Here is a 25,858-nt window from a genome sequence, read left to right on the forward strand (position 1 = left end):
CACGGGGCACAGGACAGGCCAACGGCTTCTGTACCCGTGGACGGAGAAAATACCCTTGCTCCTTTGTTTTTCCTTAATCGGACTGCTATGAGGTTGCGTTGCGTTGCGTCGCGTCGTTGAGGAGACATCCATCCATGGGTATGGGGTACGGTACACGCAAGATGCCCGAGCGATCCGGGGTGTTTGATGACAATTTGAAGTGATAGATTCCTCATCGCCCGCTACCAAGCGAGCGGGTGACATTGGCAGCGTCGATCAACCGCCTCTTGCGAGGGCTTTGCCTTGCAAATCCAAATCCTTCCCTTCCCTTGACCTTGCCCGAGAGACCCGGCCTTGACAAGACGGAGCTCCACGGAGTTCCAGCGAGCCGTGTGGCTCAACAACCTACCCAACATGCCGCAGCGCGGTAGAGAGAGTAAGCGCTGATTTTTTTTATTTTGGGGTATCGGTTACACTTGGAAGGGCTGCATTGACGCGCTGTTCTTGGTCAGCAGTCTAAAGTCTCTTTTTCTCTGTCATTGTGTAAGTCGAGAGAAACACGGATGGAAGCCGTGGAAAAGCCATTGTCCAGCCGGCTCCGTAGACTGGGAGATTCCGGCTCCGCGTTACGGAGGAGGCCAGAGTCGGCCGCCCAGACTAAACTCCACGGTGGCGTCGCCGGCAACTCCGCAAGGACTTGCTCATTAAGGTGAATGACATGCAGTTTATGAGCCATAACAGAACGACATTTTGAGCCCTATCCTATGCTAACATGCTGGGCTGGGAGGGGGCGGCGGTGGACTAAACACCATGATCAAACAGTCCAAACTGAGGACCGTGGGGAGGGTTGCGCCCGCGGGACCTGCGCCTGGCGGAGAGGAGGAGCGCTTTGTCCTTGTCCTATTCCAAATTGCGACAAATAATTGAACAAGGAGGGGGCGGGTTTTGTCCAAAGTCCGCAGACAAGAGGTCGGAGAATGGAACATCAAGATAATCCTCAAGACAAGGACGAGATCCTTGTCAGCTTTGAACTTGACCGATCGCTTCGGGGAACGGTAGGCAGGACGAAACAAGCGCCCAACAATTGTGACAAAACTACACTAGAAGACCGTTGCGAAGCCTTGTCACAGAGTGCGAGCGAGTCCAGTAACGAGACCATGTCGCGAGGATCCCCCAGTCGATCCCTGGCGCGCCATGTTGCTTTGTAAGGCTTGGTTATTTTTGGATCCACGGGCTCAGGCTTGCCTTGGCGACCTCTGATTGGCTAGCTCTCCCGCGAACGGTCAAACCCAAGAGGAAAAAGGGGACGACTCGGGTCTCCAATTCGACCGCCAGCCGCACGTCGCAACGTTTCAAGCAACCCTTTCCGCCTTTTGTGTTTTTCCTCTTTGGGAGGCTCGGTCTCTGAGTGGCTGGAGCTTTACGGGTGGGGCGGGGGTCTGCGGGCTTGGCTTGGGCTTGGCTTGGGCTTGGGGCAGGACGGGAATTGGTGCTTTTTTTGGGTTAAATCTCCGGGACTAGACAGGGATTGGGATGGAATCTCTTGTGTGAGTGAGTGTGTTGAGAGTGAACCTCTGGTGTTGCACAGAAGCATCATGAGTTTGGAGGTCGGGTATAGCCTCATTATGCTGCAGTGTCACTTGCCTTGCTGCATTGACATTGACCGTGACAAAGTGCCGATGCAAGAGAATAGGCAACAACCAAAGTCCCCCTCTTCAATTATTTGCCACAATCTCGTCGTCTTTCGATTTGTCACATAGGACTCCTAGCCAGCCAGCACATGGCATCACAGCGCGGCATAGCACGCACAACACAGCATCTCGGAACCCTCTCTCGCCGATGCATACCTAATTAAACAAAGTCCGAATGAGGCGATATTCATCGAGTTTTTTGTTACTAGTCAAAGTGCACGCCCTGCCACGACCTCGATCCTCCCGCCGTCCGTCTGAACCCATGTCCAAAGCGTTGAAACAAGACAGCTATCAAAAAGAAGAGGGAAAAAAAACAAGTCAAAAAATTATCTACAGAGTAAAAAAGCCTAGAGGCTTCTAGCTCGATCCCTATTCATTTCCCGCAAGCCAATCCCGCCTGCATCCCCCACAATGTGAATGTGGGAAATCAGTCGACATTTGGGTCTCGGTACACGTCGACGTGTATGCACAGGCCTAGGAGTGCTACTTGGTCCAATTCCATCGGGGATCTAAACTTGCCCTGCTTGTTCGGGTCATATTTTTGCGATTGCTTCGGGCCTGGCGTCTACGCCCTGCGCTACGAGCAGGAAGAAAAAAACCCGCCGCCCGTTGAGCGGGAACTTTTTGTTAGCACGGCATGGGATGGTATCTTGACTGCTGGCTAGGTAGGGGATGCTGGTCAAATGCCGCTGTAGATTATCGCGAGTCGTGGTCCAGACTACGTACAGTACGTGCTTGGGCCATGCGATCTGCGTCGAGCATTACATGGCGTCGTGCAAGATTTATTAGCCAGCAGGAGCTGTACCAGCAAGCATCAAGCAAGCAAGCAAGGCTGAGCCCATCTGCTGGTTCCACCATGCGCAGAATGCTTCCCTAAATGTATCCATCTTCACCTCTGCCTCAGCCTTACAGCCGGGACCACCGAGCGTCCCCGGTCGCTGCACGCATATCTCGGCCGTTCTTTGTTCCTATCATGGTATTCCGCCCGAGGAAAATCGCCCTACATCGTTGGTATGCCCTTGAAAAGCACAAGCACAAACACAAGCACAAGCATAGACCCCTCCTCTTCATCTTGTCCAGATTCGTGCCTCAAGTTGCGCTCCTCGCATCCCCAAACCCATCACTTCTCCTATTCATCGCATGTTTCCAAACAACGACCTACATACATTGCGCACAAAGGGTCCCCCCCCTCGTCGCAGATTGGGACTTTGGTCCTGCCGCTGCCGCGCGACACACGCCTTTCCCCAATGCGGTCATATCTGTCGAGGACTCCTGGGGGCCCGAACCACCGGGTCCAGCTCCGCGCCCTCTGCTTCGCCTTGCCAAACCTTGCGTCTGTCCAATGGGCCGCCGCAATTGCCAGGCTGCTCTCGACGACTTTGACCCCCTGGGCCTAGCCCATCAGAGTGCATGGGGGGCCTGGAGCCTGGGCCTGTACGTGGCACCGTCCGTTATCCTTCACTGCTGCTGGCCTTGTCACAGTCTCAACCGGCCCCAGTTTAGCCCGATTCACTCTCGACCTCTTGTTGTTGATCAACAATCACGGGGTTGCACGTTGGGTTGCATTCTCAAGCCCAGAATGTAACGGCCCTGGGGGGAATGTCCTGTATCCAATCTCTTGCGAATCCCGACATTTTGCGTGCTTATCAAGCGGCGGCCCCAAGGCAGAGGCAAAGGGCACTAGGCATGGATTCACACTGCCAGTCCCGCCCATCCAGCCCTACGGGGTGAGGGGACCGTTGAGCCGTTGGGATTCGCTGCTTTTGTAAACCCCCCCTTTGCCCGCCTGTCGTCCTCGTCCTGTTGCGAGGCCACCTGGGCGAATCACACCCGTGCTGGTCCGAACAAAGGATCTTTGGGGGCTGAAAGGGGGTGAGAGAGGGCGGCCGCCGCGCCCTGAGCCAGATCACTGGGACTTGTGTGTGGGCGAGTACCGTACCCGAACCCGTGCCTTTGGGCTGGGCTGGGCTGGTTTTGGAGTATTCCAGTTCCAGGGGGAGGGGGAAGAGAGCTAGCAGAGCTTCGCCCTACGGCATGTCGATCAATGATGGAGCTTCACTCTGACTGACTCTGATCTGAATCTTTACTCTCTATTCTGTATGAGGCCCGTCTCGGCTACGGATTTTGCGGAGTTTCGAATGCCGTTTGTTCCGGTAACGATCTCTGACTGCTGCAACCCTCCCCGACGTCCGTCTAATTCCCTGGGAGGGATGGTGACACAGGGACAATCATAGTTATCAAACGACGTCAGTTTGGTAAGCAATCGTCAGAGGTCATGGGCGGGTGAAGCAGCATCATTCATCATGGTCACGTATGTACGGGGATCTGCACGTCAAAGGGACAAGACAGCAAGATGCCTTCGGCGAGCCCGTGGATGCCCCCAGCCCATGCAGCACGAGGCAGAACAAACGACCCAACGGCAGCAAAAAGCAAACATCCATTACAGCCCCTCCCCGCCCCCCAAAGATGCTTCTGACAGGCGGCCGGTGTCTGCAGGTACTTGCTTGGCAACGGCTGCCGGACAGAAGAGAGAAAAGAGGACTGACGTGAGAAAGGACCCGGCACACGGAGAAAGAGCTATCGTCGGGGACCATAGCTCCGATGACACTCTTCGGGATTGGGGACTGCTATGCTATGCTATCCTTAGCTTGCGGCAAAAGCGGCGAGCGGGATTGCGGCTCAGCCCAATATCCGCTGCCGTGGAGTGGGTGGACCGGGTACGTAGGAAGCGCAGGATAAACCAACGATCAGTACCAGGCAAGGGATTAACCGACCGCAGCGCTCCGTACATTTGGGTTAATTCTTTTGCGAGATTTGGGAAGCCGCGCGCGCCCACATCCCGGACGACGGGCGAAGACGCGGAAACAAACAGCAGAGACCCGGAGGCTGGGACATGACCTCGAGGCAAGAGAGTCGAAAATCCATGAGAGTAGAGAGGCCCTGCAGTGCAGCTCCCGGTCCCCCATCCATCCATCGAGGCTCCTCGACGAGGGTGGGTTTAAGGTTCTCACTCTTCTCCAAGCCACTGGGCGGGCGTCTTTCTTTGGCTGTAGCAGGGTGTATCATCAGTCACTCACTACCGCCAGCCCAGCCCAGCCCAGCAGCAAGGGGAAGAGCAAGAAAAGGAGCGGAGACTTCTCTCGGGGACTCGTGTAGACGCAAACCCTCCGGTGGGGGAGATTGGGCCAAAGTCCCCGAAGCGACACAGCCTAGGAGGGTCCCCTCCCCATCCACTGTCTCTCTGGCGGGCGTTGGATATCATTGATTCCATCCAAGATGCAGTCGTTGCAGACCACGTTTTTCCCTTCTCATCACTCCCCCTGAACTTTCCCGGCTGGTTGGGCCGTGGGCCACGACAACCGCCTTACGCATCAATGTGGAGTTGTTGCGAAGAAGAGGCGCCTGCGGGTTTCCTTTCACTTCGAGAATTGGCTACCAATTGAGCACTAACGTGAAGAAATCGCAATATTTTAGGAGAAACCCCTTCTCAATGCCGCTTAATTATTGCAAACAACGGCGTCCGCAACATCGGATGGTTTTTTTCTATCGTCTATTGCTTAGAAATTAAGCAAGCAAAAGAAAGTGTCCGGGCTTAAGCTCCAAGCTTCTTCTTGGGGATCCGAACCCTGGAGACATCACCTTTTCCCTCTTTCAGAAGGGATCGCTACCTGCTGCCAGAAAGTGAAGGGGACGGGAGGATTCGAGAGGGGGGGTGTGTACTCAGGGTGAATGCGGTTGCACAGGGGGGGACCTTGAATTTGGGGTCCAAAAGGTGGAGACTCAGATGCAACGGTGTAAGTCTAACAAATCTGTGCTAAATTCACTGGAAAGGGAACCTTTTTAGCTTCCAACTCATTGCTTCTTGTCTTAACTCCGATCACGTGTGGATTTAACAAGAATTCCAAATGTCGATAACTCCGATGCCAGTCCAAAGCTGGAAAGGGACATTGTTTCGAGGGATGGGGATGAGCAGCTGCATCATCAACATCGTCATTATCAGGAGCGAGCAAAGGAAAAACAGAGGCGAAGCCCAAAAAGACCGAGCAAGAATGGGTGGTGGGTGTGTGCCAGGGGATGGGACAATCGCCTGCATTGGCTTGATCCACAACATCGGAGCTGGAATGAGGAAGGAAAGAAAAAAAAAAAAGGTCCCCCTCTAAAAAGCAATATGTGAACCCGACGCAAGGTTGATTCGGGTGGTAATTTGACAGCTGCCCTTTTTTTCACGCTCAAAACAAACTGCCTTTCTGCTTCTTTTCTGCATATCGTCGGTCCGCCATTTCCAGATCGGTACATCTCCTCCGTGGGCTGAAGATGCATCTCGGACGCGGTATGCCGTGGGCGCTTGATGCGGGGAGGGGCCCCGGGTGGGAATGGGCTTGTCCGCTGTTTGGTACGGCAGTTTTGCTGGCAAGGAGAGAGAATGACGATGATTGATTTGATCATGATTGCTTGCCCGTAGGGCTGCAGCAGATGAGTCCCCTCCCCCCTACTCCCCAGATATGATGGGCTGTTGTTGTTCTATCCTGGCGGTGTGCCTAGCAGAGATGTCCCTTTCGGCGTGCCCGGGCCAGCGACGCGGTGCATCCATACAGATTGCGAGTTGCAGGTCCCCGATGGAGGTTGCATGCATTGCCTTGCCTTGTACAAGTCGTTGATACCCATGATAATACAAGGTCCCCCTAGAAGCTGTCGTATTCTTGTTGTTGTATTTTATCGGATGTCGAGTCCGAGGTGAATAGGCCGAAGTTCATCGGCGTGGATCCAATTGAGGGTATTCGAGATGTCAAGTTTCAAGAACCCCAGCCCTGTCATGCCATGCCTTGCTTGGCGCCTAAAGAGCAGAATTGTCACAATGGAAGCGGGCGCCAGAAGTCCATGCTAGCAAGGGGACGTTGTTCTGGATGGTACTCCGTAGGGCTGAACGGAGAATAGTGGGACCACGCTCTGATTGGTCGAGATTCCGAAGCACCATTTCGAGAGCTCATCCCCGGCCGTTGTTCACTCGACCCAGCCTTTTTTCCGCTCGCTCCCCCTGGCTTCCCCCCCGTTTTATCTCGCAGAAAATTGCCTGGACTGGGGGCCTCGGAACAACAAATGTTAAGGATACGGATCCATCCCGGTGAAGGTCACCTTGTCCAGGACGAGGATTCTGGGTACCGTAACCAGCTGCGCCGCAGAGCAAGAGAAAAGACCCTAATCTTGATTATTAATAACGAAGAACAAGTTGGGAATCGAAACGGGCAATCAATGGACGTCTACTGTAGCGCAGGGTGTCACCCATTAAGGTCTAGCGTCTACTTTGGACTTGGGTTGTGACGACACCGGGTGATCTTCAACTGATGAGCAGCAGCAAGGCACAGCCCGCAGCAGAGCTTGTTTGGCGACCAATCCAATGGCGGATTGTTGGAAATCGCATCACAGGTTTCACATGTATGCGACAGGAGAAACAGAAAGAAGCATTTCATGGCTTCGGAGCTGGACTTCTTCTCTGGGGATGTGGCCCCCGATAAGGCAGCCACTTAGTGGGCGGGCCTCTGCGGGCGGGAATGGGAATGGGGGATTTTCAAACGGGGGGGGGGGACGGGAGGAACTCTGATTTCCGGACTGAGACAGCGGGGGAGAGCAGCAGCAGCAGCAGCAGCAGCAAGGCAGCGACGATACAGACAGAGATCACTACAGTACAGTTGTAGAGTGAAAGGAGTGTGCATCGATATCGTTATGCAGCTCCGCCACGTTTTTCCCGGCCGAGCCACTGGGATCGTTGCGATTGGAAGAGAGCCACCCCGACTTTCTGGGCTCCCAGCGCTGGATTTCACCCTGTTGCAGCATGTCTCAGTCGCCTGGCACGCTCGCTCGCACACAACAACAACAAAAGCCAAGACCTCGCACTCCAGCCTCATGCCCCTGCCTCTCTCTCTCTCTGCGCCCACCCACCCACACACACACACACACACACACACACACCACAACACACACACCCTTGTCCAAACGATCATCCCCGCCGCCCCTCTTCTTGTGGAGCCCCCAGAGAAGAGAGCCGGGGTCCCGAGGTCCGCCAGTTCTTGGTGGGAGAAGGTGGTTTACAGTGGTGAAAAGGCGGAGGACCCAAGAGCTTCTCTCTGGCGGGCGTGCCAAGCGCAGGTGGGGACTGGGGGCCCTTGTTAGGTTGCTTGCCCAATCTGCCATCCACCCAAAAAGCGCGATGCGACGTTGGAGAATTTGGCAGCGAAGCAGAGAAGCAGCAGCAGCCGCATGGGGAATCTCGCCGAGTCGTAGCCGACAGGCTGGTCGACACCCCTTGCTTGTTGGTTGTTGGTGTTGGTGTTGGTGTTGCTTGTATAGCATCAAAGGCACTGTCAACGTCGTGCATCGGAGATGGGCGCTGTGCGTATTCAGGTCGGGCTCAATGACTGTTTTCAACCCTCGGTCAATGGATCCTGTCAAGGAAAGACCTTGCGAGATGAAGAATGAGCGTGTGATTTTGGTCTCTTGTTGCACTTTTGCTCCTCTCTTCTCTCACATCCATTCGGCATCAAAAAATATGCCGTGAACAAACGTTCCCCTCGTGTCGTCGTATACACTCGCAACACCTCTACATTGCCGAGCCCGTACTTTGCCTGCTTGCGTTTCTCCCGCATTCGCTTCGCATGGATGGTTGGATGGTTGGATTCTGCCTTGTGCCGTGTTGTTGCTGCCCGTCTTCGGGGTTGCCGACGAGGCATCTCGAGACCGCATCACGATGTCCCCCGGACGGTAATCAGCCAGCCGCGAGGCTATCGACGCCTCACATGTGGTGCCGCTGTCCTGTGTCTTGCGAGGAGATGGGAAAACTGACTTGGACTGACTCAACGCAGTTTCTATCTTTGTCTTCCATCGTCATTGTGGCATCCATCCTTCATCTTTTGCTACAGGGTAACTGACTAAAACTGACTGACGGCGCAAAATAACCCCAAGGTTTGAACAGCCAGACGCCTTGTCGTCAGTGACTCTCCAGGCTGAGCAAGAGACGGAAAGGGCTTGTCCCGATTACTAAACCTCCCGCCTCGAGCAGTTCCATCCCCCCTTCGTACGACCCAACGAATCGAATGTCTACAATCTCGAGCCTTTCCTCCCCTCCATCATCCCAAAGATAGCACAACTCTTGGTGCGCAGGCTCGCTCGCCCCCGACGGCGCGGTAGCCTCTGGCTTCGGCCGGAAGGCTAAATACATTCGAACGAGATCTGGTCCCCTCTCTCCTTTGTGTGTCAAAGATGCAAAGCCAAGGGCGCGACGCCGTCGGAGGGGACCGAGCTAGAGGCCGTCGCACCCGCGCCCAGCGCCTCCGCGGACGGATGGTTGCCGACCCTGGAGGGGACCGGTCTAATGTGTACCTAGGGGACATGTGAAGATCTCTCTCCTCTCTCTCCGCCTCCATCAGCGGCGCGAAGAGCTTCTCCTGGGGCTAAATTACGACGACGCGATACGATACGGAATACGGTCCCCCAGGCCACCAGGTGGGGAAGACACAAGAGATGGAGTTTAGATTGGGGCCGGGCGATGGAGTTAACGGCTCTGCGGCAGGAGACGTCACTCCCTCAACTCCGAACCCTGTCGGTTTCTGCCTCTGATTCTCTGCTTAATCTCGTTCCTTGGTTTTTTTGCTTTGTAACTTGTCCCTTTGATCCTCTTCTCGGCCCCCAAAAGGCGTATGTGAATCGAACCGTTTCCTCTTGACGTAGATGTCCTTCGTTCAAGCTGCAACTTGAACGATGATGACGACGACGATGATGCGGGGGAAAGATACACACTCTGGCTAAGACGGCAACTCGATCAAGTCGACGAACCTGGCTTGGTTCAAGGGGAGTCGGGCGCTCCGCAGCCGAGTCAGAACCCAATTGCTTGCGAAAGCTGGCACCCCATGCGCCCAGGTCTTTGCCCTCATGATAGTGACGTAGTTCTCTAGGGTAATCAATGGTCGAGACCGGGCTATTTGTGATGCAACATTGCAACTGAGGCGTTTTCTCTTTGTCGTTGAAGAAGTCGTAACGACAGTCGTGAGTCAAAGGGTGAGGCTATCACACGTTGAATCTGCTTCTCCGTAGGCAGTCGTCGTTTAGATTAACTGTTATGGCATGGTCGTTGACGATCATCTTGTCTGCATTGAATGTCCCCCTCACCACAACCAAGTAAACATTAAACCAGGCGATCACCGCCAGGGGCACGGACAATCTTTTTACGCATTGGTTATAGGTGCGTGACTCGACTAGACGAATCCTTCGTGCAATGGATATAATATGCACCGCCTCTTTTCATACCAATCGCTTCATTTATCTGTTTTGAAATGTCGTTACCATACCCTTGCCCACTGAGCCTCAATATACTCATCCAAGAAATGTCTCTCAAGCAGTTTCCTTCAAGGAGTGTCCTTAACGATTCTTCAAAAGAATCAACCCTCGAATAATAAACATGAAACTCTCGAGGGAAAAATCTCCCGTTCCCGCGTGTTAGTTCCCATCCATCGGATCTAGCCCTGACCCAGTGTTTTAATCATTCCCATTGCGCCGCTGGGCTAGTCTGCGTCTGTGATTCTCTATCGCATTGATTACCTCATCCATTTTTTTTCCGCACCCAAAATTTGGCTGAGTAATGGGCAATTTGGAATAGCCTCGCCGTACCTATTCCACCGAACCGCGCGCATATTTGGTAATTCAACTTGATCAAAAAAGCGGAAGTATCGGACTTGATTTGTTATACTGCCTGCATCTTATCTGCTCCGTAAGCGTGTTTTTGGAACACAATGGCTTATTCTATACATCGATACTTGATGAATGCAAACTCTGCAAGTAGGTTTCCAAGTAAATATAAAGTAAACGCCACCAAAGACGTCACTCTCTAATGTCCATCTCCTCTCTCTACCCATCTTTAGCATCAAAGCTTCCACTCAGACACCTCGGAGTCAAACCCTTCATCCTCCGTAGCTACTCTACCATGTCTCGTCCCACTGGCCTCATCGCCTCCAAGGGCATAGAGCTCCTGACTTGGGGCACCCCCAACGGCGTCAAAGCCACCGTCCTCCTCGAGGAGCTGCGGGACGCCTACGGCAAGGACTACACCATGCAGGCCGTCGACATCAGCCAGAACATCCAGAAGGAGCCGTGGTTCACTGCCCTCAACCCCAACGGCCGCATCCCGGTCCTGGTCGACCACGACAACAATGACCTCGCCGTGTTCGAGGGCAATGCTATTTTGAGCTACCTGACCAGGAAGTACGATCCTGAGCACAAGTTCTCCTTCAAGATTGACGACAATGACTACACCCGCGCCGAGTCGTGGATTGGATGGCAGCATGGCGGCCTCGGACCCATGTAAGTCACTTCACTGCCACACGCCAAAAGCATTATATATAGAGTAACCTGCTCACACTGCACCAACAGGATGGGCCAAGCAGGTCACTTCCTCAACGCAAAGGAAGTCATCCCCTACGGAATCCAGCGCTACGTAGGCGAGACGGAGCGTCTCATCGGGATCCTCAACAACCGCCTCTCCTCGCGTGACTACGTCGTAGGACCGGACCGGGGCCGCTACTCCATCGCTGACATTGCCATGGTCGGCTGGGTCAACGGCCTCCCTCGATCCACCATCTCGTGGGAGCAGTTCCCCCACGTCAGGGAATGGCTGGCCCGGCTGCTCGAGAGGCCGGCTGTGCGTCGGGGTCTTGCACTGCCGAGCGGGGAGAAGAAGCCCACCGGCTTGGATCCTGTAAGCGACAAGGTACAGAAGGAGAGGGATGAGTTGAAGAAGGTGGTCGACAAGGCCAAGGAGCAGTACGGATACAAGTACTCCTCGCCCTAAGTCAGCAAGACTGAAGTCAGCAAGCCTGAGATGAGAACCATGTAGCAACTTGATATTACTGTACCAAAATAGACGTCTTACATGACTACCATAAACCAACATACAACGCTCTTGAGTGATATGAATTGGACATGACAACTGTCAGCCATTAGAGGTTTTCAGAATAGCCATGGTATAACTAAAGCCACCACTTTGGCACTCCAGTCTCACACTACACACTACACATTATATACACACAATTCATTTATCTTAAATGTCAATTCCATACTATAAGCACTCCTATACCTAACAAACACCGTGCCTCTGATGCATGACATGACATCCCATCCAACGCCTAAAACACCCCAAAACCAGGAATGTCAGGACCTCCCATATGCCCCCAACTATCTATCCGTTGCCCCCTTCATAGCCCACTGCGAGCTGACTGACCTGTGCTTCTTTCCAAGGCCACCTCGGCCTCACCTCTCGAGCGAGACCTTCCTTGGTGCCTCCGGGTCAGACCTATCTACTAAGTGTCCACAGATGATACAAGCTTGGCCCTCGGTGACCAAGACAACCCCACCAACGAAATAAAAAAGGTAATGCACATGTCCCTGTCGCTATGCAACAGGATAATATAAGGCCCTAGGACCCAGTTCCGAGGTATGTGAAACAGAATGCAAGTCCCGTAACCGTCCGCGGCCACTTGAAAGAGAGTACCAGCTCAGGGGCTATGCTGGTATACTGGTTCTCTGGCGCATCGAGCTGGAGGGGTTGCGGGTATCAGATGCTTTTGATCCGTCCCCTTTGCTTTTCCTAGAATGTCATGATAAAAACAATCCCATCCGTCCTCCCTATATCGCCGTATCAATGCACAATGGGTATTTCACAGTTGGGAGGCTCTCCCAGGTTTGGCGACTTGGCTTCTGCCTCACATGTTGTTAACGCCACCCGGGCCAGGGTCAACCACGTTGTCCGAGAGGTTGATGAGGAGCTGAGCGAGGCATCTCTTGGTTGCAGCATCGTCACGGAGAACCGACGAGAAGGTCGCATCCCGAAGGGGCTCGGGGAGACACTGGCGAAGAGCTTCACGTGCTCGGGCATTATCGCTGAGTCTGAACGAGGCATCATTAGTAACCACGTACACATCATACAATGACTTATCCAACTCACCGCAGGAAGCATCTAACAACGTGCTTCAGCAGTCGCGCCGTCTGTGACTCGACGAGCTGAGCAACCATATTGCTCAACACAGTGCCGACCGCGTAGAATCGTTCATACGTCGCGCAAATGTAGTTGAGACCGTTGTCGTCGAGAAGGATCTTCTGGACGATGAAGATGGCCACGGTCTTGCTAAGCTCCGAGCCTGTCTCCATGATGCGCAGGCACAGAGGAATGATCTCTGTTGTGAGGAGAAAGTTAATCACCTCGGAAGAGTCATTCTTGACCAGCGCACCAATCACGCCGAGACTGGTCAATCGAAGGTATTCGAAGGGGCGTGATTTGGAGGTTGTGTTGAGGAAGGGGTAGAGGAAGAGAGGAATGTGAGCTGCAACGTGTGAGCCAAGACAACAGTATCGAGCTACATATCGACGCACCATTCAGGAACAGAGTCCTGGTATCGTTGTGCGATGCAACGCACTGGAGAAGGGCGAGCGCGTTGCATACGCGGTTCGACGCAGCTGCGGTGAGCTGGGAGGGGTTGAGGAGGGTGTATACTGAGATGATTTCCTGCAGAAGCGAGGTCATAACACCTGGGACAATCGAGGTTAGCCATCTGTCTGGTATCGAGTCCTCGTGGGAGTTGGATACGAACCGAAGGAGTGCCACAGAATGAGGGCGAGCTCAGGAACCTGCTCACGCTTCTTGCTCAACTCCAGCAGGGCAGCTTCGCGGGTGTTCTCGTTGAGCAAGTCGGCAATAAACCCCATGGTGCGGCGGTTATCCTCTGAGATATTGTCGTGACCCCCATCCTGACCGTGGCCGGGCAGCTGACCCGCGCCAGCCAGACGGCTAAAGTGCTGCTGTTGCTGAACAGCGGCAGCGGCGGCAGCGGCAACCTGCTGCTGCTGCTGCTGGGCATGAGGATGATGCGCGCCGGGTTGCTGGTGCATCCAGGACGACTCGGCGCCCTGGGGATTGAACTGGTGGTGTCCGTAGACGTGCGCCGCGGGCATCATGTTGGGCGGGACTTTTCTCGCTCAGAGGATTGAAGGGAAAGAGTTGAGGATACGTGGTCGGAGGTGTACGGGATTCTATGTACAGCGGGTGTATACGCCTGGTCGGATGCTCGATCGATCGATGGGCGCAGAGGGGAATGGGGCACTTTGCGGATAGTCGGTCGAGGGCGCAATGTGCGGGCAGAAGAGGCGTCGTGGAGAGCCGACGGATCGAGTACTCGAGAAAACCGAGATAAAGAGGGAGTCCAGGAGAAAGGAACGTCGTGTGAAAAGCCTTTGTCGAGGGTTGAGAGGCGTGATATAGATGATGGGAGATGCTGGAGGTTGAAGGCGGCTGAGGGGAGGATTATCGTCGAAGGGTAAAGCCCAAGGTCGTTGGCGGGTTGGTTTGTGGTGGGTGGTGGTTGCGACTGGGGCAGGAACGATTGGGAATCGGCGAAATGATTGGTTCACTGGGACGCCTGTGGGGCTCAGATTCTGGAAAGAAGAACCGGGACAGCTTGCCTCTGACTTGGAAGACAAAAGCTTGGACCCTGGAGCGGTACCCCTGTAGCGGCGGATGGCGCAAAGTCTACTTGGTTTTGGAGTGCGGGGAGGTCACTCGAGTCTCCATGGATGCCATCTTGACTGCCCTGCTTGCGGCCATGCCTCAAGCGAGATGGCCAGCCTTGTCGTACAAGCATCAGCCTCGTCATCCATCATCCCTGGACTCGACGTTGCGGCTGTCCAACAATAACATAATTTGGTGAGACACGGACAAATATCGGCCAACGTAAAACTCCCATTACATTTCTTCCTCTGCTTCGTCACTCTCGCCCCTGTCTCTCAGCCACTATAAATCATTAATACTATATGTGCTTCCTGTATGATCGCCCATGCTTGAAACAATGAAAACCGCCATCATGTCCGCCTTCGCACGTCTCTTATACAACCACCAAGAAATCCATGCCCCGGTCCCAAGTCGCAACTCGATGATACCCAGCCCAACTGTCCAGGTATGGCTTCCGTCGGTCCCGAAACTAGCTACCTCAAAGCCTCAGTTCCCGGAGAATATGATCAGCCATGCTCTTGTACTGCCACGTGTTGCCCGTCACTTGCTTGAACTGAATGCCGTGTAGTGATAGCAGTGGCACCTTGACGATAAAGATCTCAAACTCCAACACCATGCTTCCCCCAAGATCACTCTGCACTTGAGTGCTCGTCTCTCCAGGCACTCGTCTCGACTGGCCGCCGCTTCTTCCAGGAATGCTGTCAAACGATGTCTCAGAGTTGGAGAAGCTGCGGTCTGGGCGGCCAGGTGTTCGGGGCGTTGTGGGAGGTCGCTCCGATTCGCGGAACTCATCTCGCTCACGCTCACGATCGTCTCCCCTCATGAGACCTCCGAAGCTGAATCGCCTCTTGTGTCCTGGCGTCATTCCAGGGCTCATAGGAGGGTCTTGTACCCTGTTGAGGTCAATACTTGGCGAATGACTGCAGCTGAACCCTCCCTTGATCTCTGTGTAGTCCACATTGAGTTGCCGCAAAACTCGCTTGATATCGGTTCTGATGGCGGGCACTGATTTGCCCGATGTTGTTGATACACTGAATAGCCCCTTGAGGTATACTGGCTTCGCCAACTCGGTGTCATCCAGTCGATCGGTGGAGACACCGCTCTGCTCGAGTTCTTGATCCGTCTCTTCAGGCACGTTGGCTTCTTGGGCTGCTTCTCTCCTCATGCGGCGCTGTTGGATGCTCTCCCTCCGGGCGTGACCGATCGACTTGGCCCGCATGCTAACTGATCGACTGTGTCCGTGACTGCGGTGTGTGCTCAGTGAATCCTCGTTTAGAACAGACTGATCGGAGCCACTGGTGGCTGGGGCATCCTTCCTCCGTCTGAGATCGGCCGAGTTGACACTCGTTGATCGACCAAGGCCACCACCACGTCGAGACTCCTTGGTACCGCCAGCAGACATGGGCGGACTGAGAAGCTCGCTGGTCTGGGGTTGGCTGCTGCCAGAGCGGAATCGCGCATCCGCTGCCTCGTCCCGCTCGCGTCGTCCACGACGGATACTGAAGCTCTTTCGGGGAGCGAGGGGTGAGGGTTCAGCTGGCGAGTGAACCTGCACAACAGGAGGATGGGACCGGTCCTTGTCCAGTCGCTCAGGCTCCTTACGCTTCCGCGTGCTAAACCGACGCAGGAGACCAGCCGCAGTGCCCTCCTTCTTGTGGAATTGCTCAACCTTGGGCTCCGGGGGCGGAGGAGGCTTTGGCACTTCAGGCATGTCGTCCTCACCATGTGTGCGAGCGCGGGGTCTTGTGCGGCCACCGGTGGGCTTCTCGCCAGGCATCTCGTAGGCCGCAGCATTAGTATGGGCCTCCTGGGGTGGTGCGATCTCCGGCACTGGCTCTGGTTCCTTCGCTCTCTCTCGTTCGCGCAGTTCGCGCTCCCTCTCCCTTTCTCTCTCACGCTCGCGTTCCTTCTCCCGTTCCCGTTCACGCTCTCTCTCGCGCTCTCTCTCCTTCTCCTTTTCTTTCTCCTTCTCCCGCTCACGGGAGTGCGCTGCTGGCGGATGAGCCATGTCGGCATGATCCCGATCCTGCTTCTCCTTTACCAGATAATAGATAGACACGAGAGGGCTGAAGGCATTCATAGGGTCGGTGCCAATCTGGAGCGCCTCAGAGCTGGGGCCCGTCAGAGTATCACGGCTATTGCCAGAGTTCCTCCGCTTGTAGAAATCAAATCCAAATGGCCTTCTCTTCTCGGCATCCTTGGTTGGCGGGGGTGTGTCCTTTTCTCGTTGATAGAGTTTGATCGCACGTTGGTATTCTTCTCCCTCGATAATCTTGGTGAGCTGTGCGTTGATGCTCTCAGGGGTGCCAAAGTTGAAGCCCTGCATGGCCAGAACAACCTCTGGCTCTAAGGGTGTCGTCAGAGGCTCACGGACAGGGAGGTAGTTCTCCGGTGGACCGTTGAAACCCTTGATCATCCAAGGATGGTTCAGCACCTCCTGCATAGTCGCTCGCTGCTTGGGATCCGTGACAAGCATGCGGGATAGAAGATGCTTGCATTCTGAAGATTGGTCAGCATAATTCGAGTAAAAAGAGTAACATGTACCTACCACTTGACAACCACGCCGGGTAATCAACAAGACCTCTCTTGATCTTGGCGTGTAGCGCAGGCATGCTCTGGTCGTCAAAGGGAACTTTGCCACAAACCAGGACGTATAGTACGATACCGAAGCTCCACACGTCCACTTCCGGACCAGTATACGCCCTGGCCTGCAGTAGTTCAGGGGCGGCAAAGTAAAGGGAGCCACAGAATGTCTTGAGGTGACTGCGAGGCGCAAAGAGGTTGCTCAGACCGAAATCGATGATCTTGATATCGCCCGTCTTGCTGATGAGAATGTTTTCAATTTTGAGGTCTCGATGAACGATGCTGTTCCTGTGCAGATAGTCGAGAGCGCTCGCGATCTGTCGGCTAAACTTTCGGGCTTGCTTCTCCTTGAGCTTGCCGTGAGAGATGATGTAATCGAGCATCTGGCCTCCGTTGACATATTCGAACAGCATGTACCAGTGATGATTGGTACGAACGACATCGTGGACGGCACAGATGTGGGGATGGTTTAGGAGAGTACCGATGGCCGCCTCACGGGCAGTTCGGATCTCCTTGGACTGATCGGCGCGCTCCTTGTCGGCGCGAGACTGGTGGCCATCATCGGTCGAGCCACGGGGGATGATTTTGCAGGCGACCTAGCATCAGGCAGCGATTAGTATCGTTCGCGGGGAGAGCTCGATCAAGATGTTTGCGATTGAAACAAGAGGGGCAGGTAGATGGGAATGAAACAAGAATTGAAGGGCCACAAGAAAAGACGCCAAAGACACACCTGTTCGCTGCCATCTTCCTTTCGGGCGAGCTTGACCTTGCCCATGCTGCCAGCTCCAATGGTCTTGCCTAGCATCCATTTTCCAGACTGGGTCGGGATGACGGTACGCGATCTCGCGTGCTTGGAAGTTGAGGGACGGGGCGGCGCATCAGCGTGGCCATGCTGCTGGGTTTGGGCTGCATTCTGGGAGCCGGCGCCATTGCTCGTGGTGGCCGAGGGAGCCATTTCGGGATGAGGACTCTGGTGGTTGTTGCTCTTTGATCGAGACGAGCTCCGTCGATGGGCCCGCGAGGGATCGGGGCCCCTGGCCGGGGGTTGTCGGTCTCTGCTGGAGCTTCGTTGAGCGTGGGCGTTGACGGCGGCGACTAGGCGCGAGGCCTCGTAGTCATTTTGCGAAAGGGACTGTGGCTGATAGTTGCGGGCGGAAGAAGAGGTGCGTTGGTGATGGCTGCCGTGAGGGGGGAGATGCGAGTTGGCGGCGTTGGAGTTGGAGTTGGAGCGTGAGTGGGAGCGGGAGGAGTAGGACTGTGAGTGCGAGAGCGTGTGTGAGTGTGAGGGTTGGCGGGTGTGAGCTTGGGCTTGGGGGTGGTGGGCGGCGCCAGGGCCAGCGGCGGTAGTGGGCGTGGCACCTGCTGAGGCTGGCGCTGGGGCAGCAGCTGCTGAAGAGGACGAGGGAAAACCTGGAGCTGGAGCACGACCAGACCGGGCAGAACGGGTTGAAAAGCTCCGGTTCGGGCCTCGAGAGGGATCAGCGAGAGCAGCCGTTCGTGTGCTCATGGCTGTTGCTGTTGCAGCGGAGACGGCTGACGTCGAGGCTGCCGGGTTTCGGGCTTAGGGGTGCTGTATAAGGCAGTGAGTCGTTTCGTGTGCTGTGCTCGACCACATGTGCTGCGGGAGGGGGCGAGTTCGCAGCGACGGACAGTCGCAAATCGAGCGTATCCGTACGTAGTCGCAGTCGCAGACCGCCGACAACGTCCTTGTCTCTGCTGACCGGGTGCGACAGTGGGGAGACTCAAGAGAGACAAAGCAAGCGGTGCGCTGTCCTGGATTCCAGTGCTTCCTTGCCTTGGCTGTTGGTGGTGTATGCTCTGTAACTTGTGACGACGAGGGGGTGACACTGGCGGCGTAGACGAGATGGAACCTGGAGCAGGCAGGTCGATCCAATAACGGAGTCAAGGTATCGACACGTCTAAGCAGGCCGGGGCATATGGGTAAGGTATCGATAGGGGCCAAGGTACTCGGTCTCGAGGGCAACGTTGGGTCGATATCAAAAAGACGGTCACAGCGGCGCCTCTGCCGGGATGGGAGGGAGACAGACAGACAACAACCAGGTTTCCAACAATGCAGAAGTGAAATGGATGGGAAAAGGTAAGGCACGGAGCAGACAGCAGGATCTAAAAAGTGACAAGCATTGGATCCAACAAGAGTCGATAGGTAAATGTCAGCCAGCCTGTTCCCGTCCCATCCACATCCAGTATCCTGGAGGTCCAAGTCGGGGGGCGGGTAAAAAAAGAGGCAGCTCTTAGTGGGCTATCTGAACAAGGATGGACCTGCTGGGCCTCCTCTTACAGCTGAAATAGCCCAGTGGGAGGATGAAGGGCGACTTGGTCCCCGCGGGCATGTGTAGCGGGATGACCCATCACGCAAATAAATGAGACACCAGAACATCGACGAGGGTTGAATGAATGATTATAAACATGATAAATTTTTTTCAAATAAAATATATAAAAATAATCAAGGAAACATCATAAAAAGGAAATACTTTAGAACTCTTTTATGTATTCTCATTATACTCTTTTGACTACCTTTAGGGGAGCATAAGCTAAGATGTCCGTACTTGTGTCTCGTTTTTTTCTTTGACCGGGATGCCCATGAGGCCCAGGATATGCCTGAACAGGCCCAAGTCGCCGAGAGCTTGATGCCAGGGGACGTGCTACAGCATCCGCTGAGCTGCTCCCTTGCGGAGCACAGCAGGCCTGGCATTTCACTAGGTCCATCCAGGGGACTTTGTCGCTAGCTCCCACTTTCCCACCAACGGTTATTGCCTCTGGGGTGGAGGAATCTCGCTCCAGCCAGACTTTCATTTCGCGGTCAAGAACGGACCCTAGAGGCTTGGCCCTGACGACGACACTCGGGCTGTTGCTCGACGTCTAGCCGGAACAAGTCTTGGGATGGTTCAGAAGTCGAGGGACCAATTGGGGGATCATCGTCATTGGATCCACGATAGCTCACCGTCCTCGGCCAATTCCCTGTTTCCAGCAACACCAGCGCCAAGCACCTCATCCGACGACGACGTCTGCGACTGTACGTACGCATGTATGTATGCCAGGGCGCTGCGTCACCTGGTGGTACGCATCTCGATTGGAGACCAGGTTGGCTGTGAGAGAAATCAGCTCGCATACAAGGTGGACCTCTCGTTTGACTGGTTCCCTTTGAATGGTCTTGTCCCAAAGGGCAGCAAATTTGGGTGGCTTGCTGGCGAGGGGCTGGAAACGGGGGTCAAGCCTGGAAACCGGGTACAGATCTCATCCCCTCTGGATGTCAACAGCCCGGTCTGGGAGTCTTGGGTTGCCAAAGGGAGCAGCCGGTGAGCCCAAAGACGGGAATCGTACTGCCCACGTTGACCCCGTTGGTACGATGTGATGTGATGCGATGCCATGTCTCGGGTTGCCGCCAACGGCGACAATCGCAGGTCCTGTGCGCAGTGCAGTACACTCTGCTCGATGGACGGTACCCATCTCATACTGTACCCGGGCGGATTGCCAAGACTCGACACCACTCGGCTCTCTCTGAATGGCGTCTCAGGCACCAAGTACGCCTCGCCCGGACACGCACATCCCCGCTATCCATATCTCCTTGCTGTGTTGTCGTCCCATTTTACCAGAAGCCCTTTGCAGGTAGATCTGAGAAATCGTCACACAACGCTGCCCTGGGCGTCTATTCGGGCTTTCTCAGGGAGATCAAGTCGCCCTGCATACTGCACGGATGCATTCAAAGCACAGGCTCATCTGGATGCTGGAAAGTGGAGGCATGGATGGATAAAAATGTCACAGTTCCAGACAAAGACCCGTCAAGTGACGGAGATGAGACGGGCAAGGGCGAAGTAGAGTGGGACAACGTGTCGGCAGATGTGATGAGACGAATTACTTGGAGGAAGCCGAGATATTTACAACATTTCGACCCCGTATCCGTGACTATTATTATCCAGGTACCTACCAACTCGGAGGAGAGACCTCCGTTACCAGTCATCATGTTCGTAGCAGGGGCACAGTAGAAGCAGGGGCAGCTATTGAATCGTCATTGGTGACGACAGTTCCCACGTCCTTTGGAGCTGCGTGCCGTCGTCATGCCACGATGAATTCCCCTTCAAAGTCTCGTCTCACACACGTGCACTTGCATACACGGCGTCAAACAAACTCGGAGGCGGCATATGAGGAGCTGCTTCTTTGGGTTCCATCATGGAGCTTCCCTGTCGCTTCCGTGTCAGGGGCCGCTTGTCATCGGGAAGTGACCTTGAACTTTGTTCCTTATCGATAAGGCATGTTTCGACGTCGCAGCTCCAGATGGATTGGATGCCTTTGCGCCAGCTCCATCATCAGTTGAAACACGTTGAATGACGCCCTGTCCTGCATTTGCGCAGCCTTCGCTATCGACAGCCAACGAAATTCCTCTTTCAATGCCCTGATAATATTCGCGCCATTATACCGATATCCGGTCCCATGTCCTATAAACGCTCTCGCGCGACCTACGAGGCTGACCTTCACGCACCCTTTGCGACTTTTGGAACGCCGCTGCCTGACGACCCTGAAGCCCGAGATGATGGCTCCTTTGTGCCAATTTGGAAGCAGGAGGTGAGGGATGAGAGGGGTAGGAAACGCCTTCACGGCGCATTTACTGGAGGATGGAGCGCAGGGTTAGTAACACCTATCCATGTACGATTGACCTTGCGTTGACCTCATGATAGATACTTCAACACGGTCGGATCTAAGGAGGGTTGGACCCCTTCAACCTTTGTTTCCAGTCGCAGTAACCGCCGCAAAGATGATACCGCTCCAGCGCAACAGCGACCCGAAGATTACATGGACGAGGAGGATCTTGCTGATGCTGCCGAAGCTCAGAAGCTCCAGACCTCACAGGCCTTTGCTGGTCTTGGATCTTCAGGACAAGAAGCAGGAAGTGGAGGCTTGATGGGACTACTCAGAGCTGATGGCGACACCATGGGCTTGAAGCTGCTTCGGAAGATGGGCTGGAGGGATGGCCAAGGCATTGGCCCTAAGATTCGAAGAAGCGCCCGGCTCGACCTTGGCGGAAGCTCCGAAGCTGGCGAAACACATTTATTCGCGCCCGACAACACAAAAATGATTCAGTTTATACGCAAAACTGACCGAAAGGGCTTGGGCCATGAGGGTGAAGCCAAATTGACGGGCCTCAGCAAAATTACAGCTGCTGCAGACGATGACGACGACGACGAGGAACCCCAAAGTGGCGGTTTACGAAGTACATCTTTACTTTCTACGGGTAGACAAAAACCTAAGCCTGGACGCGGCGGTATCGGGGTGGGCATTCTAAACGATAATGGCTCTGATGAGGAGGATCCTTATGAAATTGGACCCAAGATTCGGTACAACCGCGTCATTGGAGGCGACAAGAAGAAAAAAAAGGCCAAAAAGGTGGCAGCTCCTGTCAATCCAGCCTTGAAGAATGCGCCGGTATTTGTCTCCAGGACTGCCCGAGCCGGCAATGGCCTTCGTCGGTGTCACGATGGGCGTTTACCTCTGGATGGCTTTGTTCTCGCCAAGATTACCGAGGATCTGGCTGGCCTCTTGTTGGAATATACACCGCCTCCTGTTCCAGAGGGATGGGTGTCTTCCAAAGCGCCGACAAACCAGGCAACCTCTACAACATACACGTCAACGGCGGACGCAGCCAAAGCATCTACACACGATGCCAAGTCAAGAGCAGCGCTTCTCGGGGAGAAGGCTCTTCCTGGAAAATCAGTGTTTGACTTCATCTCTAGTTCGGCGCGCGACAAACTGGCTGCTGCGTCAGGAAGAAAAGATCTCCCTCCCGGGCTTGGCGAGGTGCCAGAAGGTTTCGCTATGACGGAGGAGGAAAGGCAACAGGCGCTGTGGGACGAAGCACCCAAGCTGGATCGTGAAACAGCCGTTGCAGCAATATCAAGAGGCTCAGCTGGGCCATACGCAGACGACGAGGCGAAAAAGGCCCGTTATCGAACATATTTGGAACACTTTGCAACCGGGAACCAGCCGTTGCCGTACAAGCCCAAAGGAATGGCGGACGAAGATTTCGCGCGGGAACTAGCCGAGTTTTATAACTGCGCTAGGATTTTCAAGCCCATGACGGGGTTCATGGCATCTCGCTTCACAACAGCGAAGAAACCATCGGTCACTTCAACAGACGGGTCAACAGGGGCTGAGCTCCTGTCAAAGCCCGAGCCAAAAGCGGCTGACCCGGCAGAGGAGGCGGCCAAGGTTGGCATGTATGGTAAGCTGACTCGAACAGTCGAGGACTTTTACCCAACGAGACTGCTGTGTAAGCGGTTCAACGTCAAGGCACCGGCGAACTCTCGACCAGACAAGGAAGCGGAGACAAGTAACTCAAGAGGCCCAGGGCCGATGGAAGATACGGGAGGCATGGCGGCCCCTGTTGGAGAGGCCAAATACATCGAGAGCGCTCCATCAACGACAGGAACAACGCCAACTCCCAAACCGGAGCCGGTTATCAATCCAGACAAGAATGAGGCTTTGGAGGGAAAGACGGCTCATGATAAGGTGCTTCGGGCGATCTTTGGGGACAGCGATAGCGAATGATATCAAGTAATAGAGCATAAAGAAGGTATTGGGGACTTGAATATATATGCCTGATGATACATAGATAAAATGCCATGTCGATCCTAACTACACAGGGTCAGGGTGATTGATTGTTGACAATGGAAACCATCCATCACGACCCCTTCATTCATCCCAAGCCCAGCGCATGCAACTCCAACGCCCCTAGCGCCTCCACCTCCTAAAGCTGGGCGGCTAAGGACCCTGCTAGCGAGTAAGAGACCCCTCTGATTGGCTGAATCCGTGCGCCGCGGGGCTCCAATTTAGGTTCCACAGCCTAGAGCCCGCTGGATAGCGAGCCTCTCTCCGCTCAAGCTCAGGCTCAGGGGAGCAGCCGTCGAATGAGGGATCGAGCCGAGTGTGCTTGTGCCTTGAGGTTGTGCTGCCCATCCTGTCCCGTGGGTTGAGGTGCTGGAATCCATGCTCCATCTCGCCAACCAACCTCAATCACGCATCACATCACAATCGCCATTCAGCTTCACAGCGCGACTGAGAAGCTACTGTCTGGGAAACGAGGCCCCATTCGACTGTTCGAACTACCGACGCTTCACCCTGCTTTGTCTAGCACTCTCGCATTTAATGTTGCAACCCCGACACTAGGTTATTCGCCTCCTCAACCTCGAATCGGTGAACCAAGTCCTCTCGACCATCCTCTCTCTCTCCCCCCATCCATCTGCCCGCGCGCTCTCCCATCGTACGCCGATCTGGCGTTAGGTACAAGCCGCCACACTGTCTGAACCGCAGGAAGCTGGTATCGGACCATCTGTGTCCTTGGAGTTTGAGAAGAAGACGCCGTCGATCGCCTCATCGACGACGCCCAGCACGCGCACATCGTCAATCCATCATCGCGAGCCGACACCCGAAGAGCTCAAGACCCCCGAACAACCCGAGTCGCACATTCTATTGAGTCGCGAGCAGTCTCCGCCGCCGCAGTATCCCGCCTCCGAGGCTTCTTCCTCGCGCCCTCCCCCCTTCTCGTCGCTCTTTACCTCACCACCGGACCACGCCCACCAGCGTCCCAGCAAGTTCACCACCTTCGTTGTCACTTCTCACTGCGAAGGAGAAGCTTCAGGTTCTGCCGCGCCAGCATACGAGTCTTTTACCGCCCCGCGAGAAGCGCAGCCTTTTGACCCGGACCAGACCGCCAGTGCCTTTCGCGATCCAGTCGCAGAGACCAAGCGCGCACTTCCCCAGGATACCAAGGGGGATTCCAGTCGCAAAGACGACGACGCAGAACCGCCGCCGGCTTATTCGGAGGGAGACAGTCCCCTCCTCACATTCTCGTACCTGATGGCTGCCGCAGGAGGAGCTTCGAGTATTATTACTCAGGTGCAGCAGGGCGGGCCGCCTGTGAACACCATTGGAGATGTCGGTGCCGATGAGACGATTGCTATGGACCTCAGGTGAGGCTTGCGATGTGAAGCAGCAAACTCGAGCGGTAGAGACTAACTGAAAATAGGGGCACCAGGTTCTACCTCTCTAGAGATGAGTTGCTCACTTTGCCCGAGTTTGTATTGCTATCCTTGTTCCCCAATGGACTCTTCCCTGAAGGACACATGGGTGGTTTCTCGGATGGTGATGCCGTGCAAGTAGACGTAAGCCCATGCTCTCTCATCACCGTAAAGTTTACCTTACCAACATGTGCTACAGTACGACCCTGCTTCTCTGCAGTATATGCTTGACTTCTTCCGGGATGTGGCACAATCGATCCCCACAGACCCGTCACCAAGCGTGTCGCAGGATGAAGATGCACCTTCTCTGGGGGCCTCGCGTGACGACTCTAAGCGAGCCGGCATCATTGTGCTCCGCGAGGACCTGGACTTTTACGCCATCCCTCCGCGACCAGACATTGGCCAGCTGGACATGATTGCGGTGAAGCGGGCCGCTGCAGAGGCTTTGCAGAAGCAGGATGGCATCTTTTCCGGGTTGAAGCGAAGTGACGAGCCTGGTACCACCGAGGCCCATCTTATTGAGATGTTGACGGCAGGGTGAGTTTGCTCCAACGGGTCCAAGCATGTGTACCATACTGACTTCACCTTTTAGCGGCTTCAACCACGACGACCGATGGGGTCACCGCGCAGGCGAGCCCAACAAGGCCGTCATCTGCAGTCTGGCGCTCGCCCGACTGCGCAGCGACATTCGCGGCAACGAGATGGGCAACAACGCCGTAGGCATGGCGCAAAAGCTCCTCCTCTTCTGGCGCAAGCCTGCACGACGATGCTGGTGGGAAGGCGTCGAGCTCGAAAACGTCGAAGGTGTCGAGGGCAAGCTCAAGGTCTGGATCCGAAGAGTATGGACCCTCGAGATGAGCGTTATTGGCCTACGTTAGACGGGTCGTCCTCCTTTTCCCCCTAGAGTCAAGAACGCGTTATAGTCCTCCTCCCCGATTCTCTTTTGTCTATTCTATCTTGATTTCCCCGCCCCTTTTCTTTACACCTTCTTACTAGGCTATTCACATTCTTCTTTCTTACCTTATCTCGAG

At 54.8% G+C, this 25,858-nt stretch overlaps 4 protein-coding genes across 4 annotated transcripts; 2 read left to right on the forward strand and 2 right to left on the reverse strand.

Annotated features, from left to right (window-relative positions):
* Positions 1 to 10,641: 10,641 nt before the first annotated feature.
* On the forward strand, positions 10,642 to 11,505 carry NCS54_00302900 (Hypothetical protein; the record flags this gene model as incomplete). Its single annotated transcript, XM_053148616.1, has 2 exons — positions 10,642 to 11,018; positions 11,088 to 11,505. 2 exons carry the CDS (start codon positions 10,642 to 10,644, stop codon positions 11,503 to 11,505), a joined length of 795 nt encoding a protein of 264 aa, XP_053004591.1.
* A 910-nt stretch (positions 11,506 to 12,415) lies between these two features.
* Positions 12,416 to 13,664, reverse strand: NCS54_00303000 (Cell differentiation protein rcd1; the record flags this gene model as incomplete). Its single annotated transcript, XM_053148617.1, has 4 exons — positions 12,416 to 12,599; positions 12,658 to 13,033; positions 13,083 to 13,238; positions 13,301 to 13,664. The coding sequence occupies 4 exons, from the start codon at positions 13,662 to 13,664 to the stop codon at positions 12,416 to 12,418; spliced, it is 1,080 nt and encodes a 359-aa protein (XP_053004592.1).
* A 1,028-nt stretch (positions 13,665 to 14,692) lies between these two features.
* NCS54_00303100 (Non-specific serine/threonine protein kinase) lies at positions 14,693 to 18,304 on the reverse strand (the record flags this gene model as incomplete). Its single annotated transcript, XM_053148618.1, has 3 exons — positions 14,693 to 16,713; positions 16,763 to 17,393; positions 17,528 to 18,304. 3 exons carry the CDS (start codon positions 18,302 to 18,304, stop codon positions 14,693 to 14,695), a joined length of 3,429 nt encoding a protein of 1,142 aa, XP_053004593.1.
* A 2,942-nt stretch (positions 18,305 to 21,246) lies between these two features.
* On the forward strand, positions 21,247 to 25,705 carry NCS54_00303200 (G-patch domain-containing protein; the record flags this gene model as incomplete). Its single annotated transcript, XM_053148619.1, has 6 exons — positions 21,247 to 21,440; positions 21,492 to 23,319; positions 24,121 to 24,779; positions 24,836 to 24,971; positions 25,027 to 25,364; positions 25,420 to 25,705. 6 exons carry the CDS (start codon positions 21,247 to 21,249, stop codon positions 25,703 to 25,705), a joined length of 3,441 nt encoding a protein of 1,146 aa, XP_053004594.1.
* Positions 25,706 to 25,858: the final 153 nt, after the last annotated feature.

Source organism: Fusarium falciforme, chromosome 2, assembly GCF_026873545.1.
Source record: "Fusarium falciforme chromosome 2, complete sequence".
Classification (NCBI taxonomy): Eukaryota; Fungi; Ascomycota; class Sordariomycetes; order Hypocreales; family Nectriaceae; genus Fusarium; species Fusarium falciforme.